Consider the following 22,645-nt stretch of genomic DNA (forward strand, 5'->3'; position numbering starts at 1 on the left):
ACATATTATATCATTTTAGTTATAATTTTAAGAAAAAAAAGTAATCCTCAAAATGTACAAATCATCTCAAATTGATACTAATTTTAAAAATTAAAGAAATATATCAATATATTTAAAAAATATATAAAAATAAATTTAAAAAATATAATAACAAATATTATAAAAAAAAGTATTTTATTTCTTGACATTTTTGTGATTCTCTTCAACCTTTATCATTCAATGGCAGTTTCAGATCCTACTCATCAATACCTTCTTCAATGTTTAACCCAATCCATTCCTACCGACATAGCTTCCTCCATTATCATCTCTAAATCCAACCCTCCATATACTTCAGTTTTACGAGCTTACACTCGAAATGCCCGTTTCAACACTTCTTCAACCCCTAAACCAGTCATCATCATCACTCCTTTTCCGCCGCCGTTATTTGTTCCTAAAAGCTTGGGTTTCAACTCAAAATTCGTAGTGGCTGCCCTGATTACGAAGGGTTATCTTATGTTTTTGATAAACCCTTTTTTGTTCTCGATATGTTTAAATCTCCGGTCTGTTTCTGTTAATATGGCCGATGAAACAGCTTGGGTCGACGCCGGTGCTACACTCGGTGAACTTTTTATAACATTTGGAAAAACAGTAAAGTTCATGGGTTTCGGGAGGGGGTTTGTCCTACTGTCGGCGTCGGTGGTCATTTAAGCGGTGCTGGACGGTTTGTTGGTTGGTCATGTCGTAGATGCTAAATTAGTTGACGTTAACGGAAAAATCCTTGACCGGAAAACCATGGGCGAAGATCTTTTTGGGCCGTAAGAGGCCGCGGAGCAGCCCGTTTCGGCGTTGTTTTATCTTGTAAAATAAAATTCATCCCTGTAACGGAAACCGTCACCGTCTTCAGAATCGAAAGATCATAAATTGAAAACGCCACCGATATAACATTCAAACGGCAATCCATTGCTTCGACGACGGACGAGAATCTTTTCATGAGAATGCTTTTACAACCGGTGGGGACGGCGTTTCTTGACATTTTTATACATTTTTTAAATTTATTATATTTTAAAAGATATGTATGTATTTTTATATATTTCAAATTAAGATTATCTCTAAATTTTGAAGATAAATTTTTAAAATTAGAACTGAATTGTAAAAGTTGAGGGCTAAATTCGTTATTGAACTGATTTTTTAATTGTCATTTTAATTGAAGTGATCAAAATGATCAAATTATGTACCATAGGTGCTTAAATTGTAAATTTTTATTTTAAGTGTTTAAAATGAAAATTTTTAATTGTTGGGTGACTATAAATTACTGTTTAAAAAAATCAATAATACCAAGTTGAAATAGAGAACTCTTGCCGGTTTGATGAAGCACTTTCTTATTGACTTACATTAATGGTAGCAAATCAATTACTGAAGAGAACTCTGGATACAATGGTTAATGTGTAATTATTTTATTTTATAAAAAAGAGTTAACATTTATTGTTTTAAAAGCATAATTTGTTGTTTAAGGAGTTAATATTTTTAAAATTTTTTATTTTGTAAATAAATTTTTATTTGAAATTAAATTATAATTAGAAAGATAAAAATTTAAAATAGTTTTATAAATATTAACTTATTTAATTATAAAGGAATAATTTCCTCCCCTCCCTATCTTATAGGACCTTCCTAATTACTTTAACCGTAAAATTACAATGATATAAGAAAAGCTAGCAGTCAAACCCCCACCCTTTACGACAGTGAAAAAGAAGGGTAAGAAATAAGCAAGAAAGAGCCAGCCGGCTAAAGCATATACGAGAAAGAGGGGAAGAAAAATTGACATCTTGTAAAGTGAAATCAAGTTTAAAAATTTTGACATTTCGGGAGTGCTTTGGGATTTCAATAAATAATACTTCGTCTTCGGATTCCTTTGCCAAAAGCAGTGAAAACTTATGAAAGTTTAGGATTGTGTTTTTTCAGCTCACCTTGTATTTCAATCAAAGAGGGCTCCCTTTTTACTCGTTAATGGATCCCAAGGGTTCTAAGGAATTACCCAACTTCTTGAGCCTGCCAACACAACCACAACAACAGCTTCAAAACATGGGTGAGAGCAAAACAGCTGAAACGAAGGATGTTGTTGTTGCAGATAAAGAAGAAGGGAAGAAACAACAGTTGGCCCCAAAGAGGAGTTCTAACAAGGACAGGCATATCAAAGTTGAAGGAAGAGGTAGAAGGATAAGGATGCCTGCCTTATGTGCAGCTAGGATCTTTCAGTTGACCAGGGAATTGGGTCACAAATCTGATGGGGAAACCATACAGTGGTTGTTACAACAAGCTGAACCATCGATAATAGCCGCCACGGGGAGCGGAACGATACCGGCATCTGCTTTGGCGGCTGCTGGAGCCTCAGTTTCACAGCAAGGGGGCTCTCTATCAGCGGGGTTGCACCAAAAGATGGAAGATTTAGGGGGGTCCAGTGTAGGGTCAGGGAGCAGTAGGACCAATTGGGGAATGGTTGGTGGCAATTTGGGAAGACCCCCTCATGTGGCAGCAGGGTCATGGCCCCCAGTCAGTGGTTATGGGTTTCAGTCGTCATCTGCTCCATCTACAACAAATTTAGGCAGTGAAGGTTCTAATTATCTTCAAAAGATTGGGTTTCCTGGTTTTGACTTGACAGCTACTACCATGGGTCAGATGAGTTTCACCTCAATGCTGGGTGCGGCTAACCAACAGCTCCCTGGTTTGGAACTTGGGTTGTCTCAAGAAGGTCATTTTGGGGTTCTAAATCCTCAAGCCTTGACCCAGATTTATCAGCAGATGGGGCAGGCGAGAGTGCATCAACAACAGCAACAACAGAACCACCATCACCACCACCACCACCACAACCAGCCTTCTGCTAAAGATGATTCCGAAGGATCAGGCGAGTAAAGTTATCAACTTTGGGAGCAAGATCAAAAAGTAGCATGGCTGAGAGAGGATGACCTCCTTTTCTTGTAATGCTTTTCAATATTGTATAATTGGAGAAAAAAAAATAGTGAGAAAAAATGGATAATTTGCCTCTCAGAAATCTATGGTGATTGGATGGATATTTTTGCCCCCTTCTTTCTGCACTGCATCACCCGGATTTCCATTACAGAGGTGCTTTTTTCTTGATTCTTGCCTTTTGTTGAACTAGCATCCTCCACAGCCTTCAAAGAAGTTTTAACTGTTTCATGCCTTGTTGCTTTTGCTGTGGAATGTGCAGGTGGAGCTTTGGACAGCCTAGTAGCTTGGTTTTGGGCTTATCTTCTGGTTTGATTCATAGGTGTGTTGATTAGTACAAGGCAAATTTAATAGTCTTCTTCTCTAGGTCTGGATGGAGTTGTAATCAGTTGTTTGTGAAATTAAAAATAGCAATTTGTTGTCATGCATGTCCAGTTTCTTCTTATATGAAGTAAGAACTCTTATTTCTCTAGAAGAAATAAAGTGCAAATTATTGATTATATCTGGATGCCAAAAGCTTTCATTTTTCCTACAATAGAAAGTCTGCTAACAAATATGAACCTAGTTCTTATGTCATCACTTCGCAGTTGTTCTTTTCTGCTGATCTTACCTTTTCGGGAAAACTGTTTCAGCTTATTTCCTTCTTTGTTGAACCCCATATATAACTTTTTCTCTATTTATAATTCCTAAAGTTTTCATCACCCAATTAATGTTTATTTATGGAATTTGTATCTACCCACTGCTTGACATATAAGAGAACATCACTTAGTATGTCTTATTAACTATTTTCTAGTTGATGTTGAGCAAAGATTATATATGTGAGCGTTGTCTCAAGATTTCTGCAAAATTCTTTGGCAAACTCAGATTTCTTTAAGCCATCATATGAATTATTCTAGAAAGCGTTTTATGCAAAGGATGACTCATGACTGACCCTTTTAAACTGGTGCAGTTTCAGGCAGTCTTCGTTTTCCAAACTGTCATAATTTACCTTTTCTAGCTCAGACCATCCATAGTACTTAATGAAACAATTGGATTCAACGTAAAAGTGTCAGTGATAGCAAATGTCCTGCTTTTGCCTTCTTCAACTGCAGTTTCTAACCTTGGGGCAACCTAAAATCTCTAAAAGCCTAGTGTTCTTCAATGCTTGTGTGGTGAAAAAGTGCTTTTGCTATTCCAAAAGCATTGAAAACGTCCCCTAATAATCTCCTATTTCCAAGTTGATGAGTAGTTATTGCATCAAACTGCTTAAGAATCCTCTACTAAAGCTGTTAAATAACCATAGAACCACTTCTTTTACGAAGCTTCAGGAATTTTCTTTTGCCTAAGAGCTTTGTTCATCAACTTTAAATGACGATACTCTCTCAATTCTACCCATTGTTTTGAGCTTTCTACTCGCATGCATGTTTGAAGTGAATCAGTAAAAACATTTAGGACCGGGAGAAGTGGAGCATTCATGTCTGATTCTTCCCTTCTGCTGATAGAATCCTTTCACTCTTGCATGTTGAGGTTATTTTCTTTATAAACTAGTGTTCAATAAGTAGCAAAATGACATCTCTTTTGTTGCTGCTGCCTCTCTTGTAATTTAATAAGGTTCAGGTTGAGTTCTCCTTGTTGGATTGCCATCTCCCATTGTTGATTTTTGTTCAGTAATTTCATTTGAAATCTATGACTGTTTTAATGTTCTTCCTATTTTTGGTGTCCTGGCAATGAAGACTTATTGTGAATACTCTAATACCAAGAGAGCCTTCTTTTTTTTCCTTGGTTTGTGAGAATTCATGGACTCTAGCACAAAGCAAAGTTGACAAATTTGATTAGTTTTGTTCCCTAAAATACTTAAAAAGTAACATTTTATCAAATAAATAATTTACGATCAAGAACTTAAAACAGAAAGTCAAAGGAAATAGAGCAAGAATGGCACTTCCTAACATGTCACTTGAAAGAAATCAGCAATGTGAAACTACAGTGGTCCTTGCATTTTTGGAAGTTGGAGATTTTGAGTGTATTGAAATTGACTGTTGAGGTTAAATTTGTGCTCCACCATTTCTGCAATTCGCAATCAAGTCTTTGTCTTTATTTGCTGCGTTTGTAGGTAGAGTATCTTAATGTTGTAGTTTTCCTTGAAGCATTCATTGTTATTCACTCCTAGTGGCAGCCTTTCAGGTTGACTATTCTCACACATTTTCTTGTGCTGCATGACTTATAACTATAGGACATAATATTTGGTTGTATTATTTTTTGCCACCTCCTTATTACGGTCTCCTAGGGTGCAATTAGCCTGCCCAATAATTAAATTTGTTCAGCAATATCTAGTTAAAACATTGAGGTGTCCGTCAACATATTTGGTATTGATTTTCATCGAGGTTTTATCTTTTAATTTTACGAAATTTTAATAGATTCACAAATTGAGAGTATCGCGAAATACTTGAATAGATGAAATCTTAAAAACGAAAGAGTTTATGCATAGTTAGACTTGACATTATAACTTATAGCATTTGATGGGGAGGACAGTACTACTCATTGTATCATCTTCCCTCATAAATATAGATCATAGAGGTTGAGTCCAACCATGCACAAAATATTCCCACTCAACAGAGTTGGGAAACAAAACCCAATCAAAGACTATTACGACCCACCACACACACATAGGCATAGCTCTCCAGTTCTTGGAAGTCCAGGCAGCCATGACATTGAAGAAGTTGCTTGTTGAAATTGTTTGTGTGTATAAAATATGTATGACCCCGATTCTTACTCTTTCTCTTTCCAAGGTTAAGAGTAGTAACATGTTTGTTGTTCGCCTGAATTCCAAGAATCATGTGCATTCAGTTCATTTCAGCTTTTGTTTTACCTGAAAAAGAGAAGTTTAACCTTTTCATCTCAAAATTTTGGATAATTTTGGACAGTGGAACTTGTTTATTAGTATCTTAAAAAGAAGAGAAAAAGAACTTTTTTTTAATGTGACAGAGAAAGCCTAGTGCAAGAAAAACGAGGTAGAAACGGGACATTAAATCAGAAGACGAGTGAATGCCAATGACAAAAGCCAAAAGGGAACTGCCTTTGCCTTTTGTCTGTCTTCAATTCTTTTTTTTTTTGAGAGATTTGTCATTCTTTATTGAATTGCAGGAACTGAATTAGTAAGTCTTTTTTTTAATAAGTTGTTAATTGCCATTCACAAGTCTAGAAATGGGGAACCCTTGCAAGTAAAGGGCAATACCTCAAGAAATGAGATAACTAAGACAGATATTACTTGAAAAAAAGAAAATAAAATAAAATAAAAACATGATAAAAACACATTCAAAAAGATTTGACCTCAATTTAAGTCCATATCCTATGTAAAATTTTTTTTATTTCGGCCATGAACCCGAACGTCCAGTTGAGAGTTGAGCACATCTTACTGAGAAGGCCCAAATGAGCAGACAGGATTCCACTGTTGAATGATGTAATATCCAAGTCTGTAATTACCATCTTTACAAAAAACTCCCATGACTAAAATACAGTCTTACTAACTGAATGCTAAGGGGCCTATTGTAATTTACAAATGAAATTCTGAGCTTTTAAGTGGTAACCACATGGATACAGCAAAAAGTAAAAACAAAACAAAAATAATAATAGAACAGGTTGAGGCCTCTTTGTACAAAATCCAAGAGCTTAATCATGTGGCAGACAAGCAGGCATTCGCCGACAAACACACACATATATAATAAAAGAGAAAGCGCAGAGAATCTTACCACTCTTCTTTAACCCCAACCCACCGAACAGATCAAGGAAACAAATAACCACAAAGGCTTTAATAATTATGCCTTAAATTTTAGGTAGAAATTTGACATTTCCACAGTGTGTCTCGTGAGATGCTGCTGCAGCAACCACACCCAACCCTCAGCTCTTTATCCTCCTATCTTTCCCCATATTCAGATACAGATAAGAGATTACTTTCCTTCACTTCTTTTGCAGCTGACATCCATGGCTACCTCTAAATTGTTTGCTGTTGTTGTAGCATTGGTCATCATCTTTTCTAGTTTGCAAATTGTCACCGGTAAGCATGCTATTTCAGCCTCTCCAGCTGGTTCCCCATATGTGAATGCACCCAATATGTCCTCATTTTTCCCTTCTCAAGCTCCCCCACAGTGGCCAGATTCAGGAGCCTTTGGACCCATACCATCTTCAGGCGAGTTTGTGGGGAAGAGTTCTTGTACTTCAGCTAAGCCTGATGTTACCATTCTTGTTCTTCTGCAACTCTTTTTCTTACTTGTAATGAGATTCGTTTCCACTGTTTAAACATATGTGTATGTAGTTTAAAATAAGTAGTAATCTCATCTGGGATGCGTGGCTGCTGTTGTTTTACTGCTGTATTAGTGTATGCAAATTTCAGGATAAACTGATTTCTAGATTCTTGTAACAATCCCCACTTTTAGTCTCTTGCAAATTTTCATACCATAAAGCAAAGTTGATCAGTATTAGTATTTTAAATATGAAATTATATATTTTGTTGAGGAATAAATGATATGATGGCCTTCAAAGAGTTATTGGTCCACGAACATGAAAATGATGGAAATGTTACAAATAGACAAGTTTTTGTTGAGTCACTTGCTTTCATATCCTATGTTGCTTGGACTCAAGGTGAGTGTCGGGATACTCGAGATTTTTCTAACTTAGATCATATCCCTTATCTATCAGTGCTTGAGTTATGATTATAGGGAGAAAGTGAAGGAATGGTTAGAGAAGTGGGTTTTGGAAATACAAGCCAAGGGAGACGATTTGACCTTGCAGGTTCATAGGGAGAAGTTGGTATCTACATTTTTGGAAGATGTTCAAAGCGATCTGACTTCCTGGACGCATATGAATTGTTGGATAACAAAAGATTGCATTACAATATTTGACTTTTTAAGTCTCAAAAACAGTGCTCAAAGCCCCACTAACAAGGCTTCATATCACTGTATATTGGTTATTTAACTGACAGAAGAGTAGCCAATTTGAGTGTGATAGCCATAGCCCATAGGGGTTCATGTTCCTTATGGATATATTCAGTAGGAAAACATAAATATAGATAAGGGAAATCAGCACAAAAACAACGAAAAAATCACCTCCACAACTAGGATTACTGTTCCAAGCTAACAGATTTAGCCCAAACAATGATATCCGACCAATTATCCTAAAACAAAACATGCAAAATACTGCTGGGAATAACATAAAAATTAGCATATTTTGCACTCAACAGGACTACCCCAACAAGGTTACGATACAAATTTTGTTAGGGACGAAATTAAATTTTAATTTTTAATAAATTATATTTTTATAAATTTTAAAGAATTAAATTAAAATTTTATTATTTTTAAGGAGATTAAAATAAAAATTTATTTTTACTAATTTAAAATTTTAAATTTTTTAAAAGACTTAAATTGATAATTTTCTATTTTAAAGGTGCCCTGCAAGCCTCCCTAGATAGACCATCGCTACGAGCCACCCTATTTGTATTTCGGCTTTAGCTTCCCAACGATATTTTCAATTCTTCTTAAAGTTTTTTCATGTATTAGCAGGGCATACCTAGGGCTAGGCCCTAAAATGAAAATATTTCATATTAAATTTTTAAAATTTTAAATTTGTAAAGGTAAAATTATACTTTAACTCCTTTAAAAATAATAAAAATTTAATTTAATTTTTTAAAATTATAAAAATAATAAATTCTATTTTTATTATTATAAAAATTATAATTTAATTTCCACCTCTAAAAATTTTTCCTTCACTACTTCATCTGTATTAGGACACTCATGTGAGAATGTGTATCAAAATACAAGTTCCGCACAATGAAATTTGCATTTCGTAACAAGAAGAAACCAAGCATGTGCTGACAGCTTAACTCTCCCAAGAACAGGGCGAGAATGCGATTCCCAGTATATCTGTTAAAAAAAACAATCTAAAAAATAAAAATGATTTTTAAAATATACACAAAAAATTCATTTATTATTTGTTGCCAAGTCAACAGATAAATTTATCACCATTCATGCTTTGGAGTAGATTGATATACATGGAAGAAAATACAAGTATTAAATTGTACAAATTTTTTATACAAATATCACATTCCATTACGTATCTAAATTTTATTTTCCCGTTTTGTGGTGTGGTTGGAGGTGCCGTCAGAGTTGACCAATGAAGAGCGAGTCCAGCTAACTCCAGCCGGAATCAGCCTCGGGGTTAGGAAAACAAGGTTAAATTTCAGAGGACGTCCTTGGAATCTTTATTTTCTGTAAATTTAGCCCCTCTATTATTATTATTATTATTATTATTATTATTATTATTAATCTCAAATTTGATTCATTATTTTTCTTGAATTGTTCAAATTTGCCTTAAATGATAGATTACGTATGCTTCGTTATTGATTTTAACGTGGCTTTTGATTAATTTACATATAGAATATCCTGGTACAAATTCAATCCAAATTAATGACGGAAACAATACAAATTTAATCTAAAAGAGTTAATATATCATTTGGTACTTGAGTTTTGTTTTAAGGTTTAATTTGGTACGTAGGGTCAGAATTTGGTACTCACACCAAACATCACCGCTTGGCTCAATGAATATTTTGTACATGTGCTCTAGTAAAAAGAATATAAGTACTTAATTGGAACAGAAAGAACTCAATTACCAAATTGAATCTTGAAGCTAAATTCAAAAAACTTAAATGAGATTAGTGGAGAAGCCAGGGGGTTGGCAGAGACCCCGATCTCCCCTAAAATGAATTGTTTTTCATTTAGACCATTTTAAAATTTATAAAATTTATAAAATTTTAAATTAGTAATGATAAAATTACACTTTGACCCTCAAAGTGATAAAAATCTGATTTAATCATTTACAAATTATAAAGATATAAACTATTAAAATAATGAAATTACATTTTTACCAATCCAAACTCAAGTACCAAGTTAGACTAAAAAACTCATACACTAAATTGAATATTAAAGCTAAATTTAGGTTCCAAATACTATATTACCCCTATAAAAAAAGATTGACCATTTTCGTAATTAACGTGAAATGACATGGTCAATTAGGTATGGTGCGTATAAATCACGCGAGGGTTTTCTCTCCCATTTCCTTCGCAGTGCCCAATAATAAAGCCGGAAACATCTGAGTCCTAACACAGCGTTTGGCAAGCGAGAGAAACAAAATCCGAAGGGAATCCCAATTTCTTCGCTCTTCATTTCTCCCGCTTCCATTTCTCCGTTTTTTGCACCTCCGGCAATGGCTACCAAATCTGATTCTTTCAAACAATCCCTTCTCCCTAGCTTCCTTTACTCTTCTTCCCCCAACTCATTCTCTCTGGATCGGCTCCTCAACGCCAACAGCCCTGCTTTCTCTGCTTCGCGCTCCACTATACCCGATGCTCCTGCGGCCTCTTCCTCGCCATCGATCAAGGCGAGAACTTTCATGATCCCCTCCCCCAATGAGCCCGGGAAGAAAATCGAGATGTATTCGCCTCAGTTCTACGCTGCTTGTACCTTTGGCGGTATCCTTAGCTGTGGTCTCACTCACATGGCCGTTACTCCTCTTGACCTCGTCAAGTGTAATATGCAGGTTTACAGATCTGGCTCTCTTTTTTTTTTTAACCTTCTATTGTTGTTTATTTTTTTGCTAGATTTTTAAGATTAGATCTGAGCTGAGCTTGTTTTTCGCTTGAGAATTTTGATTGACAAGTTGTTTGCTTATGAGATTGCTGCCTAGTTTTTACTGCTTCAGTTCCAGTACTAAAATCACTGTCTGTCGTTTTTATTGATGATCAAGGCTTCTGTCCCTTCGACGTTGGTACCTTGTATTTCAAGTTTTGCTTTTTAGGATGTCATTTATAGGAATACGGAACTATTTAGGAGTATAATTTCGGTTGCAATTGAGATTTGATTTTTTTGTTCAAATCTCTCAACTGTTATCTCGTATTAGATCCTTGTTGATACAAAGTCTGGTTGCGGAGAAGGAATGGAGGTCTATACGGTGGACGAGAGGTAGTAGGATTAGTGTTTATGTGCTGTGGACGTGGTTTAACGGAGTAACACAATATGAAGTATCTTGGGGAAGAAGGTGATGGAATGGGGTTATTTTTATCCTTTAAGATACGATCTTGTGTGGGAAGCTCTGTGTTGTCAAAGGGGCAAGGTGCACTTTAGGTGCTTGAGCTCTTACATTGCCTCAGGCGCAAGGTGGAAAATTCACTAGTCTGATTGAATTAAAGCACAATATGTATGTGTTTTTTTCCGTGTCTATATATCTAGCATAAGATATAATAAACTCTAAAGTTGAAGACTCAAATATTGAGAAGTATGAAGTTTAATACTATCCATTTCTTACTAGTGAAGGTATGTCTAATGAAAAAAAGTGAAAAAAAAATAAAAGAAATTAAAGAGAACTTTAATGAGGCTTTTCATTCCTTGCCAAAAAGAACACGCCTTTACAAAACTGGGGAAGCTGCTTGTGCCATGTAGGGCTTCGACATGTGCTCTTGGATGTGAAGGGAGTATACATTGTCCTGCTAATCGGTCCTACTTGGATCCCTAAGTGATTGACTAGTGTCTTAAGTGTCCTTGCATGTAATGCCTTGTCTTCAAGAGAATCAGCCACCATAATCATACATTAGACCTTTACGCAGAAAGGAATCAGGTCCTCGTTATCCTTGGCATGGGATTGTACCTCATTTATTCCTGTTGAGATATCTGGTTTGTCCTTGCCTTTTTTAGTCCTAGGCCCAAATATAATTTCCTGGAATACTTGTTTTTGTTTTTATGCAGTTAATCTAGCTTTTTATTATACTGTAATGGTTGATATTTAGAGCACCTGATGACATTTTTGTCATACATAGACTTAAATTTTATAGAACAGTTAATGTTACTTTGTTGATTTGTTTTTATTTAACCTATAATTAGTAAGGTGAATGATCTAAGTTGACTGACATAAGGAATGTTTTGCTAGATTGACCCTGCAAAGTACAAGAGTATTTCATCTGGTTTTGGAGTTCTACTAAAGGAGCAAGGAATGAGAGGCTTCTTCCGTGGTTGGGTTCCTACCCTTCTTGGTTACAGCGCACAGGGTGCTTGCAAGTTTGGATTCTATGAGTTCTTCAAGAAGTACTATTCTGACCTTGCTGGACCTGAATACTTTGCCAAGTACAAGACTCTCATCTATCTTGCCGGCTCTGCATCTGCTGAGGTGATTGCTGATGTTGCACTTTGCCCCTTTGAGGCAGTCAAGGTCAGGGTTCAAACCCAGCCTGGTTTTGCTAGGGGTCTGTCTGATGGTCTTCCCAAGTTTGTCAGATCTGAAGGTGCTCTCGGGTATGCTCCTATGCGCTATGTTAAATTTTCCTTTTAAATAATACAAGGAACGTCTGTCAGAATGAGCTTTTAACTATTTCCCTTTGCAGATTGTACAAGGGTATTGTTCCTCTTTGGGGCCGACAGATTCCATGTAAGTTTTCCATGTACAGTTTGCTGAGTACTGCCTTTATTATCATTTATCATTGCTTGGGAACTTGTACTTTTATTTGGTCATGCCTTATTTTCCCTTTCCTTCTTCTCTCTAACCCACTTTTTCTGTTCATAGTTCTAGCATTTGCTAAGTGCAGCAAAGTGTAAGATGTATTTGTTTGATCTTTCTTTGTTTCAGATACCATGATGAAATTTGCTTCTTTTGAAACTATTGTTGAGATGATCTACAAGTATGGTATTCCCACTCCCAAGGAGCAGTGCAGCAAAAATCTGCAGCTTGGTGTTAGTTTTGCTGGTGGTTATGTTGCTGGTGTCTTCTGTGCTATTGTTTCGCATCCTGCTGACAACCTTGTCTCCTTCCTTAACAATGCCAAAGGAGCAACTGTTGGGGATGTAAGTTCTGTGCCTTGGATGATCCGTTTGATATTTAATTCTCATTTATGAAGCAGTTTTTTTTTACTTTACCTTGACCCTTTTACTATCTCTTGGCAATGTAGGCTGTGAAGAAGCTTGGATTATGGGGTCTGTTTACCCGTGGTCTTCCCCTCCGTATTGTGATGATTGGAACTCTAACTGGAGCACAGTGGGGTATCTATGATGCTTTCAAAGTGTTTGTGGGGCTGTAAGTTCTTCCCAGCACTAGACTCGGTTAATATACATGCTTTTGTGGTTTATGCTAATGTTTTTTCTGCAATCCTTCAGGCCAACTACTGGTGGTGTTGCTCCTGTGCCTGCTGCTGTGGAGCTTGCCAAGGTATAGAATGTTGGAAAACCTGTTGTCATGGGGGACAAGTAAACATAGGATTGCTGGAATGGTTTGTCAAGCTGGTGGAAGGATATTCTTTTTTGCGTTGAGAACATTTTTATCAAGTCGCTCTGTTTTGAAAAAAACTGTTGGTTTTAGGAGGATGGTTTTGATCTCATCCTCCAAACTACGGAGACTAATTATTTTTGTAGTAGTTAGATCATAAATGAAATTTCATTTGAAGATCAATCCCCCCCTTCTGTAACAGTTAAAAATAAGGAGCAGATGCAGATGGGGACGATACTGCCTACTTTACCTTTTTAAGCAAGCTTTTAATGTAATATTGAGAACTTTTGTTCGGCTTTCTTTTAGTAAGGCATCTCACTCTCTCTCTCTGCAAAAAAATATTTATTACATTTTTAGATATATTTCATGGAGGTTACAAGTAGGGGTGAGCATTCGATCGAATCGAATCGAAAATTTTCGAGTTAATCGAGTTTTTGAATCTCATTTTATCATCTTAATTTTATTTGAAGTTTTTTCGAATCGAGTCGAGTGAAATGAAATTCGAATCGAATATATTTGTTCGAGTTGAATTTAAAAAAATAATTTTGGGTCCTTGTAACCATTGTCATCCATCGTAATAAAATTTGTCCACATTAATCAAATTTTTTATTAGCTTTCATCACTTCATAATTTATTTATTAATTTTTATATATTGGTTAACTTCTTTGCTTACTTAGTTGTTTCAATTATCTTGATTCTTGTTACTATGTATTTTAGAATTAAAAATATATTAAATGTAAAAATATGATTTTTTAATAAAAATATTTTAAAAATAAAATTTGAAATTAATACCAATATAAAATTTTAACACGAATATTTTATGACATAATTAATAATTCAATTTTAATATAAATATTCAATATGACTAAATAATTCAATAATATAAATAATATAAAATGTGAAGTTTAATTTAATAATATAAATAGTAGATATAAATAAAATTATTACTATTTATGTTTAGTGATTTTTTTTGGATAATTTTGATTTTTTATTTGAGAGTAAAGGGTGAGAAGTAAAAGTTTAGGGGAAAAATAAAAAGTCTTGGGGAATAAAAGTTTGAGGGAAAGTAAATAGGGGGAGTACAAATTTGGAGGGAAAATATTAAAAAAAATTGAAGGAGGGAGGGTTTGAGATAAATGGGAGGTGGGATGGGAAGGGAATAAAAGTTTTAAGGGAAAAGTGGGAGGGAGTAAAAATTTTGGAGGAAAATAAAATGTTTTGAGGGTTTTTGGGAGTAAAATTTTGAGAAAAAATAAATGAGAGTAAAATTTTGGTGGGAAATAGATTTTGGGTAGATTGGGGGTGTAATACCCGATTTTGGCCCGAGTAAAATGGCCCAAATACAACAAAATTACAAACGGGCCACAAAGCCCAAAACCAAATTCAGTGGCCCAAATTCAGTGGCCCAAACCAAACATGGCTCGAAACAGACAGAAACCCTAGGGTTTCCCACAGCGCCGCAAGCCTCCAAATCAGCCCCGATCTTCACCTGCACGAAAATGGAAACAAACAGTATACGAAAATAAAATCAGAGATTTGCAAATCAAATCAAAAGAAAATATATATTGTTTCTTCTTTTATTCTTTTTCATATGGCTATATAAAGCTATTGTTAAGACTATAAAAAGGATCGGATTTTGGGGGAAAAATCAATAAAAAGCACTATTCTTTACAACACAAGCAGAGAAAAAACGAAATCTAAGGTTGTTTTTTTTTATTACATTATTTATTTATTAGTTATTATTTGTTTATACACTTTACAAAATAAAATAAAGAAGGAAACGCACCGACGTTAGGGTCATCATGCGCCGTTGGAAGGCCGAGGTCCGTCTCCGAGGACTGACGGTCAGAAGTCAAAAGGCTTCTAGTTTTTTTTTCGTCGGTTTCCAAAGGATTTGAGCCCCGATCTATACCTGGATAGGTTGGGAGGACCGAATAGGAAATTTTCCTTTTCCGCCACCAAGACTTTGCATGGTGCTTGGCACGAGAGATCGGCCGACGTGGTGGTGGTGACCGGCCGGTGGTCGGACTAGAGGACCGGTGCCAGGAGAAGTAGGGAGGATTTTTGAGATTTTTTTAAGTTTTTTTTGTAAGGAATGAAAAATGAAATTTTGACTGAAATTTGGCTTAATAGGCCAATCAAAACGGCGCTGTTTTGAGGGAGGATCCGCGTCGACCGGCCGGACCCAGGATCCGCGTGTTTTTATGCGGAGGGCAAATTGCACTTTTAGCCCTCCGCCTTTAAATGTCTTTATAATTAGGTTTTTTTATTTTTAATTCGCTCTTTAATTTATTTTAATTTCAATTTAACCCTTCTGAACGACACCGTTTTAGAGGAGAAGGAAAATTGCCCTTCCGACCCTCTATGTAATTCGCGTTCAATTTGGTACTCGGACTTCATTTATTTTGGATTCACCTGATTTTTTACTTGCTACCCAATTTAGTCATTTTTTCCATATTTTTTCTTAAAATCAATATTTCTAATATTTTTTAAATATATATGTATATTTGCTGTTTTATGTACATATTTTTAACGAATGTTTTATATATACATATATTTTATTTTATGACAATTTTTTATATATATTTTTACGTATATGTATATATTTAGTTTTTTAAAACAAATATTCTTTTATGTCAATAAACACGCATATATCTATTTTTTATTTCTAAAATGCCTAAATACCTATTTATTTTTTAACACATATTTTATATGTATATATATATTTTTAAATACATTGTATATTTTATATAAACTTTATAATCTAGAATTCTACATGTAAATTCATATATATGCCTCTTATTCCTCATAATTTCAATATATATTATAAACTTTTTATTCTTTATTTATTTTGTTTGTTTTCTTCATTCGCTATTTTTATTACATTCTTGTTTTTTATTTATTTTGCATATTTATGTGATATTTTATATGTCATTAGTTATTTTTGCCTTTATATTAATTTTATTTGTTTACTATTCATGTTATTACACCATTGATGTATTTATTATGGTACTTGTTTTGTAACAATTATGCATACGTTCAATTTAACATTACATGTTTTACTCGATTTTTTTTAAAAATCAATCAAACTCTTTCAAAATGGATATTCTTTAAATCAAAATAAACTCATTATTGGGAATTCAACACGTTCTGTCCTAACGTATTGGATGTGACGTATTGATTTCTCGAAATGAAGATTTTTTTTAAAAAAAATCATGAAGGAAATATTCCGAGTTTGAGATTCTAAAGGAATTGTGCCCTAACGTATTGGGTGTGATTTCTTAAATCTTGGATAAGTGGATGTTCTTTTAAAGTAAAGGAAATATTCCGAGTTTGGGATTCTAAAGGGGTCGTGCCCTAACGTATTGAGTGTGATTTCTTAAATCTTGGATGAGTGGATGTTCTTTTAAAGTTTTATTGCATAAGTATTCTGACCTAATTCATTTTGGAGGAAATTAGAATGTTGTGCCCTAACGTATTGGGTGTGGCATTTTTGCTTCTTTGAATTGAAAAGGGTTTTAATATGCAACGTTTTAAGTTTTTTTAAAAGATTATATTTTTAAAATTTTCGACCTTAAGACTTTAATTAATTAACTAGGTACCAATTTTTGGGCGTAGTGAGGGTGCTAATCCTTCCTCATACGTAACCGACTCTCGGACCCGTTTTTCTAAAATTCGTAGACCAAAGTCGTTTTAGGTGACCTAATCACACCTTAATAAAAGATTGGTGGCGACTCCCGAATTTTCATTTTTTTAAAGTCGACAACCTAAAATTTTTGTTTTTTTTCAAAAAATAGTTTCGACAGCTTGGCGACTCCGCTGGGGACTTTTAAAAAAAAATAAGAGAGTCGAGCCACAAAGTTATTAACTTTTGTCTTATGGTCGAGAAAATATTTTTTAAAAAAACTCAAAACATCCTTTTGCATTCATTATCTTCTTGTTTAAACATTGTTTGCATTATACATTTCATGAGTTGAACAATGTTGCCCTTTTTAAGTGGGAGTGAGAAACTATGCCTTCGTGAGGTTTTTACCTCCGTGTAGGATAGTGGATTGCTTTCGGGATACATCCGTACCTATGTCTTCGTGAGATTTGTCATCTCCGTGCAGCCATAGGGAAATGTATTCCCTTGAACTGAACTCGGTCCATATGAGCCTATAATGGGTAAGGATTGAGGAATCTGCTAGTTCGGGTACCTTTACTCTAGAAGCCAAACCTCATATAATGAACCTTAGGAATCCACCTTAAGTAGAATCATACTAAACCCTAGTAGACATCCAATTAGGGATCTTTATTATTTCTTGATTATATCTTGTGTTTCTATGTTATACTGACTTTTGGTGTTTTATTTGCATGACATGACATTTCATTTCATCATAAAAGGCGTCAATTCAAATTCAGTTGCTAGAAATAAGGCTTAACATAAAAAGCGGGTTTCTTGATAAAGTGGAGGACAATGCGACCGTTCGAACTTGGTCTGAAACAACGCAGCAAGAAAAGGGTGATAGTTTGGCTGATGGGCATGTATCGGAGTTATGGGACTTTACGCATATCAATGCAACTCAAAACAATTTGCAAGAATTGAAGGAAATCTGGGGTCAGTGGAGCGATGAGGTTAGACAACTCTTTTATGATAATTATGGGGATTTGCCTTATTTGCTTGATGTGAAGGTAGACAAGCGTTTGTTTCAAGCCCTGGCCCAATTCTGGAATCCTGCTTACAGTTGCTTTACGTTAGGGAAGGTCGATTTAGTACCCACAATAGAGGAGTATATGACTTTACTCCGTTGTTCAAAGTTTCAAGTGGACAGGGTCTATTCGAGAGCAGTAAATGTGCCAACCTTTTTCAAGAAACTGATGAGTGTAACAGGAATGAGCGAGCAGTGGGTTGTCGCACGAATTGAGCAAAAGGGGGACAGTAAGTGCGTTCCTTGGAGAGGCTTGAAAGATGCAATCCTCACACACCCAGATGTCAGGAAAAGGTTAGATGTTTTTGCTTTAAGTATATATGGCTTGGTTGTCTTCCCTAAAGCCTTGGGTTATGTGGATGAAACAGTCACTGATTTATTCGATCGGCTCGATAAGAAAGTTACACCGATTCCAGCAATTTTGGCAGAAACTTTCAGGTCATTGAGTGCATGCCAGAAGACAGGTGAAGGTAGATTTATTGGATGTGCACAGCTTCTACTCGCGTGATTTCACAGTCACTTTTAGAAGGTGGATAAAGTATCGTATCGGGTTTTCTCTGAAAATTATTCACCACTAAAGGAGATAGTCGCGACGCCCAGGAGAGACGACATTTCGAAGGAGAAGTGGATAGCAATTCTTCAAAATCTTCGAGAGGAGGACATTGAGTGGAGAGCTCATTGGTTACTTCCAGATGAGGTCCTGTATAGGTTTGGTAGTTTTGATTGGGTTCCTTTGCTAGGGGTTTGGGGAGCTACTGGATACGCCCCATTATTGGTACTAAGGCAATATAGGTCAAGGCAATTTATACCTGCGACCCAAGGGATAGCTAATTGTGAATTTTCGTACAAGGATGATGGTTATAGAAAGAAGATTCAAGAGATGGCTAGTGCGTGGAAACAAACTTGCCGAATGAAGAGGCTAGCTGTGGGTCCAATGTCAACTCCTGAATATCATCAATGGTGGGCTAGAAGGATTAATGATAATACACCTAAGTTAAATCAGGAAGAAAGCCAGTCAATAGAAGAGCATTTGCGAGTCATTCCTTCTGAGTTGGAGATTATAAAACAAGATTTTGAAAGGAGAAATGCAGAGTTGGAGAAAAAGATAGAGCAAACGGAGATGGAAAAGATGAACTTAAGATTGGATATAGATGTTCAGAAGCTTAAAAATGAAAAGTTAAAGAAAGAGAAAAGCAGGGCTGAGGATGAGCTGGGTAGTCTGAAGACGGATTATAAAAAAATACGTTTGTCAATGAGAAGCATTGAATTTGGGAAAGACATCGAGGCGTTAATGGCGAAATCCAAGGAGAAAATGACAAGGCCGATAAGTGGGAACAGAGATTTCAAGAAATGCAAAGGCGAAATGAGACCTTAGAAAAGAGTTTGTCAGAAAGCCAGAAGGAAAATGGTGAGTTAAAGGATAGGGTGATTATATTGGAAAGATCTCTTCGTCAGTATAGAAGCCGAAATTCTGCGATAGAGTTAAAAGCTAGCTTGAGCAAGATTGAAGAAATGGAGAAAAGAATTGAAGAGTTAGAGACGGAGCTGCAAAATTGTGAGATCTAGATCAAGCACTTGAAAGCAAACGAGAGTCATAGTAATGAACAGCTTCACCATTTTCAGAATCAAGTTAGAAGCAGAGATCATCTTATCGAGAAAGCTGTAGTCCAGATTCGAGAAGTAGTGACCATATCTGGACTTTAGCGAGTACAAGGTGACTTATTGAGTGTGAAGTATGAATTAGAGTCAGATCGGGGGCAAGAATTGGCTTTGTTACTTAGAAAGATTAGAGTTCTGGGTACTAGGGCAAAGTCGTATTTGTAATTCATTTTATGTAAAGGAATTTAATTTCTAGTAAAGTTTTCTTATATGGAATTGAATTCAAATTGACGCCTTTTCTGCATTCATTTCATGCATTGCATTGTTTCATATGCATTGATAAATACATTAAGGGATTCTAATTAATCTAAATCACTCCTCAGCTAATCTGGAAACCAACCAACCTACCAAGCACCACTACGGTACTCGATCAAAAACTAAGGATATGGATCAAAGAATGGAAAGATTAGAACAAACTCAAAAGGAAATGCAGGAGCTGCTTCAAAAGCAAATGAATGAGCAGCAAAAGATGATAGACAAAATGATGGAGTCTCAAGGGAGTATGATGGCTCAGTTAACTCAGTGGTTCAATAAAGGAACTGATAAAGGAAAGAGTTCTGTGCTCAATATTGAAGAAGGAGAGAATGAGAGACTTGTCTATCCTCCGGACTTTACACCCCAACAAGTTGAGATGTACCCGCGAAGGTCCTCTGTTACCATTAATCCTTCGGGTGATGCTGTAACGCAAATGAATTTCCAGATGGGATCAGGTTCTAACCCCGGTGCCAATTTTGCTAATCCTGCTATTTCTGATTTTGATGAGACGGTTGGAAAAGAAAAAATAAATGATGAATTATCAAAGCAGCTCGAGGAAAGATATAAATGGCTGGAGGAAAAAATTAAAGCAATAGAAGTTACTGAGAGCTACCACGGAGTTGATGCTAGAGAATTGAGCTTGGTTCCAGGTCTAGTACTTCCTCACAAGTTCAAAACGCCAGAGTTCGAGAAGTACAATGAGACTAGTAGCCCCGAAGCATATATTACTATGTTCTGCAAGAGGATGACTGGATATGTTAATAATGACCAGTTGCTGATACATTGCTTCCAGGATAGCCTCACGGGGGCAGCATCCAGGTGGTACAATCGATTGAACCGTACCCAGATTAATTCATGGAGAGATCTAGCGCAGGTATTCTTGAAACAGTACAGCCATGTGACTGACATGGTACCTGATAGAATTACTCTGCAGAACATAGAGAAGAAGCCTGGTGAAAGTGTCAGGTAGTACGCACAGAGATGGAGGGAGGTTGCTGTCCAAGTTCAGCCATCTCTGCTAGAAAGAGAGATGACGATGCTTTTCGTCAACACATTGAAGGCACCATTTATTACACATATGTTAGGAAGCGCTACTAAAAGTTTTTCCGACATAGTTATGAATGGTGAGATGATAGAAAACGCTATCAGAAGTGGGAAAATAGATGCTGGAGAAAATAGCAGAAGAACGGCCTCGAAGAAGAAAGAGAATGATGTTAACAACACGAGTTCATATTCGAAGACAGTTACAGTGAATCAGCCGGGAAAAGTGGCTATTAACCAGCAGAGATTATCAAAACAGAGATCTGACACAAGACAAAACACAGAGAAGCTTCAATTTACGCCAATCCCAATGTCGTATAGGGAGCTATATCAGAATCTATTCAATGCACACGTGGTTGTCCCTCACCATTTAAAACCCCTGCAACCTCCATATCCCAAGTGGTACGATGCGAACGCACAGTGCGATTATCACGCGGGAATTGTGGGGCATTCTATAGAACATTGTACGGAATTCAAGATGCTGGTAGAAAGGCTTATAAGCATGGGCGTGGTAAAATTAGATGATTCACCCAATACAGAAAATCCATTACCTGATCACAACGGAGTGAACATGATAGGTGGGAGCATGGGTAGAAAGATCAAGGAAGACATATCGGAGGTGAAAATTCCTTTGAGGTGGGTCTAGAAAAATATGGTGAAAAGGGAATTGATCATCCCGAGTTCAGAGAGAAGCGTTGAAGGGGTGGAAAATTACTGTGAGTTCCATTACGAGGAAGGACATAAAATCCAAGAATGCGCAGAATTCAGAGCTTTGGTTCAAGACTTGATGGATAACAAGGAGATGGAGTTTTATGAAGAAGTTAAGGAAGAGGGGAGCATTTGCACATCAGAGGCTCCGAAGGTTCCAAGAATAGTGCAGCCTGTGGTCATTATCTCACGACCCAAGAAGGATGAGGTGAGAGCACCAGCAATACCAAAAATCATAATAAAAAAACCTGCAGTCTTTCTTTACCAAGACAGTAAGAAGGTCCCATGGAACTACGAGTGCAATACGACTGTCCTAGGAAGTGAGGCGGCAAAGAGCCAGTATGTGAGTACCAATCCAGAGTCTATGAAAGAGGCTATAATGAGGGAGCAAAAAGGGAAAATAGTTGAGCCAGTGAAGGGGGAAGAAGCTGTGGAATTCCTTAAAATTTTAAAACATAGCGAGTATAATGTCGTTGAACAGTTGCATAAACAACCGGCCCGCATATCTGTACTGTCCTTGCTCTTGAATTCCGAAGTGCATCAAAATACGTTGATGAAGATGCTAAATGAGACCTATGTGTCCAAGGATATTTCTGTCAGTAAGCTGGACCGGTTGGTCAATAATATCAGTGCTGATAATTTCATATTTTTCAATGATGATGAAATACCTTCGGGGGGCATGGGATCTACCAAGGCTTTGCATATCACTGCATGATGCAAGGGGCGTATTTTGCCAGGAGTATTGATTGACAATGGATCAGCTTTGAACATACTACCGTTATTCACACTTAACAGGCTACCTATAGACAGTTCGCACATGAAAACGTGTCAAAATGTAGTGAGGGCATTTGACGGTACAGAAAGGAAGGTCATGGGAAGAATTGAGGTACCCTTACTGATTGGTCCAACAGTTTATGAGGTAGATTTTATTGTGATGGACATCAAACCTTCCTATAACTGCTTATTAGGAAGACCATGGATACATTCGGCAGGGGCAGTTTCGTCATCATTACATCAGATGTTGAAGTTAGTGTCAGATGGTCGGCTAGTGACATTAAAAGCCGAAGAGGATATAATAGCAA

General features: G+C 36.2%; 2 protein-coding genes across 2 annotated transcripts; both read left to right on the forward strand.

Moving 5' to 3' along the window:
• The first annotated feature begins 1,744 nt into the window (after positions 1 to 1,744).
• On the forward strand, positions 1,745 to 3,440 carry LOC105778020 (transcription factor TCP20). Its single transcript, XM_012601568.2, has 2 exons — positions 1,745 to 3,096; positions 3,203 to 3,440. Exon 1 carries the CDS (start codon positions 1,984 to 1,986, stop codon positions 2,884 to 2,886), a length of 903 nt encoding a protein of 300 aa, XP_012457022.1. The 5' UTR covers positions 1,745 to 1,983; the 3' UTR covers positions 2,887 to 3,096; positions 3,203 to 3,440.
• A 6,589-nt stretch (positions 3,441 to 10,029) lies between these two features.
• On the forward strand, positions 10,030 to 13,517 carry LOC105776376 (mitochondrial phosphate carrier protein 3, mitochondrial). The gene is made up of 6 exons (XM_012598991.2): positions 10,030 to 10,503; positions 11,887 to 12,248; positions 12,338 to 12,381; positions 12,580 to 12,794; positions 12,899 to 13,023; positions 13,104 to 13,517. Exons 1-6 carry the CDS (start codon positions 10,171 to 10,173, stop codon positions 13,159 to 13,161), a joined length of 1,137 nt encoding a protein of 378 aa, XP_012454445.1. The 5' UTR covers positions 10,030 to 10,170; the 3' UTR covers positions 13,162 to 13,517.
• Positions 13,518 to 22,645: the final 9,128 nt, after the last annotated feature.

Source organism: Gossypium raimondii, chromosome 10, assembly GCF_025698545.1.
Source record: "Gossypium raimondii isolate GPD5lz chromosome 10, ASM2569854v1, whole genome shotgun sequence".
Taxonomy (NCBI): domain Eukaryota; kingdom Viridiplantae; phylum Streptophyta; class Magnoliopsida; order Malvales; family Malvaceae; genus Gossypium; species Gossypium raimondii.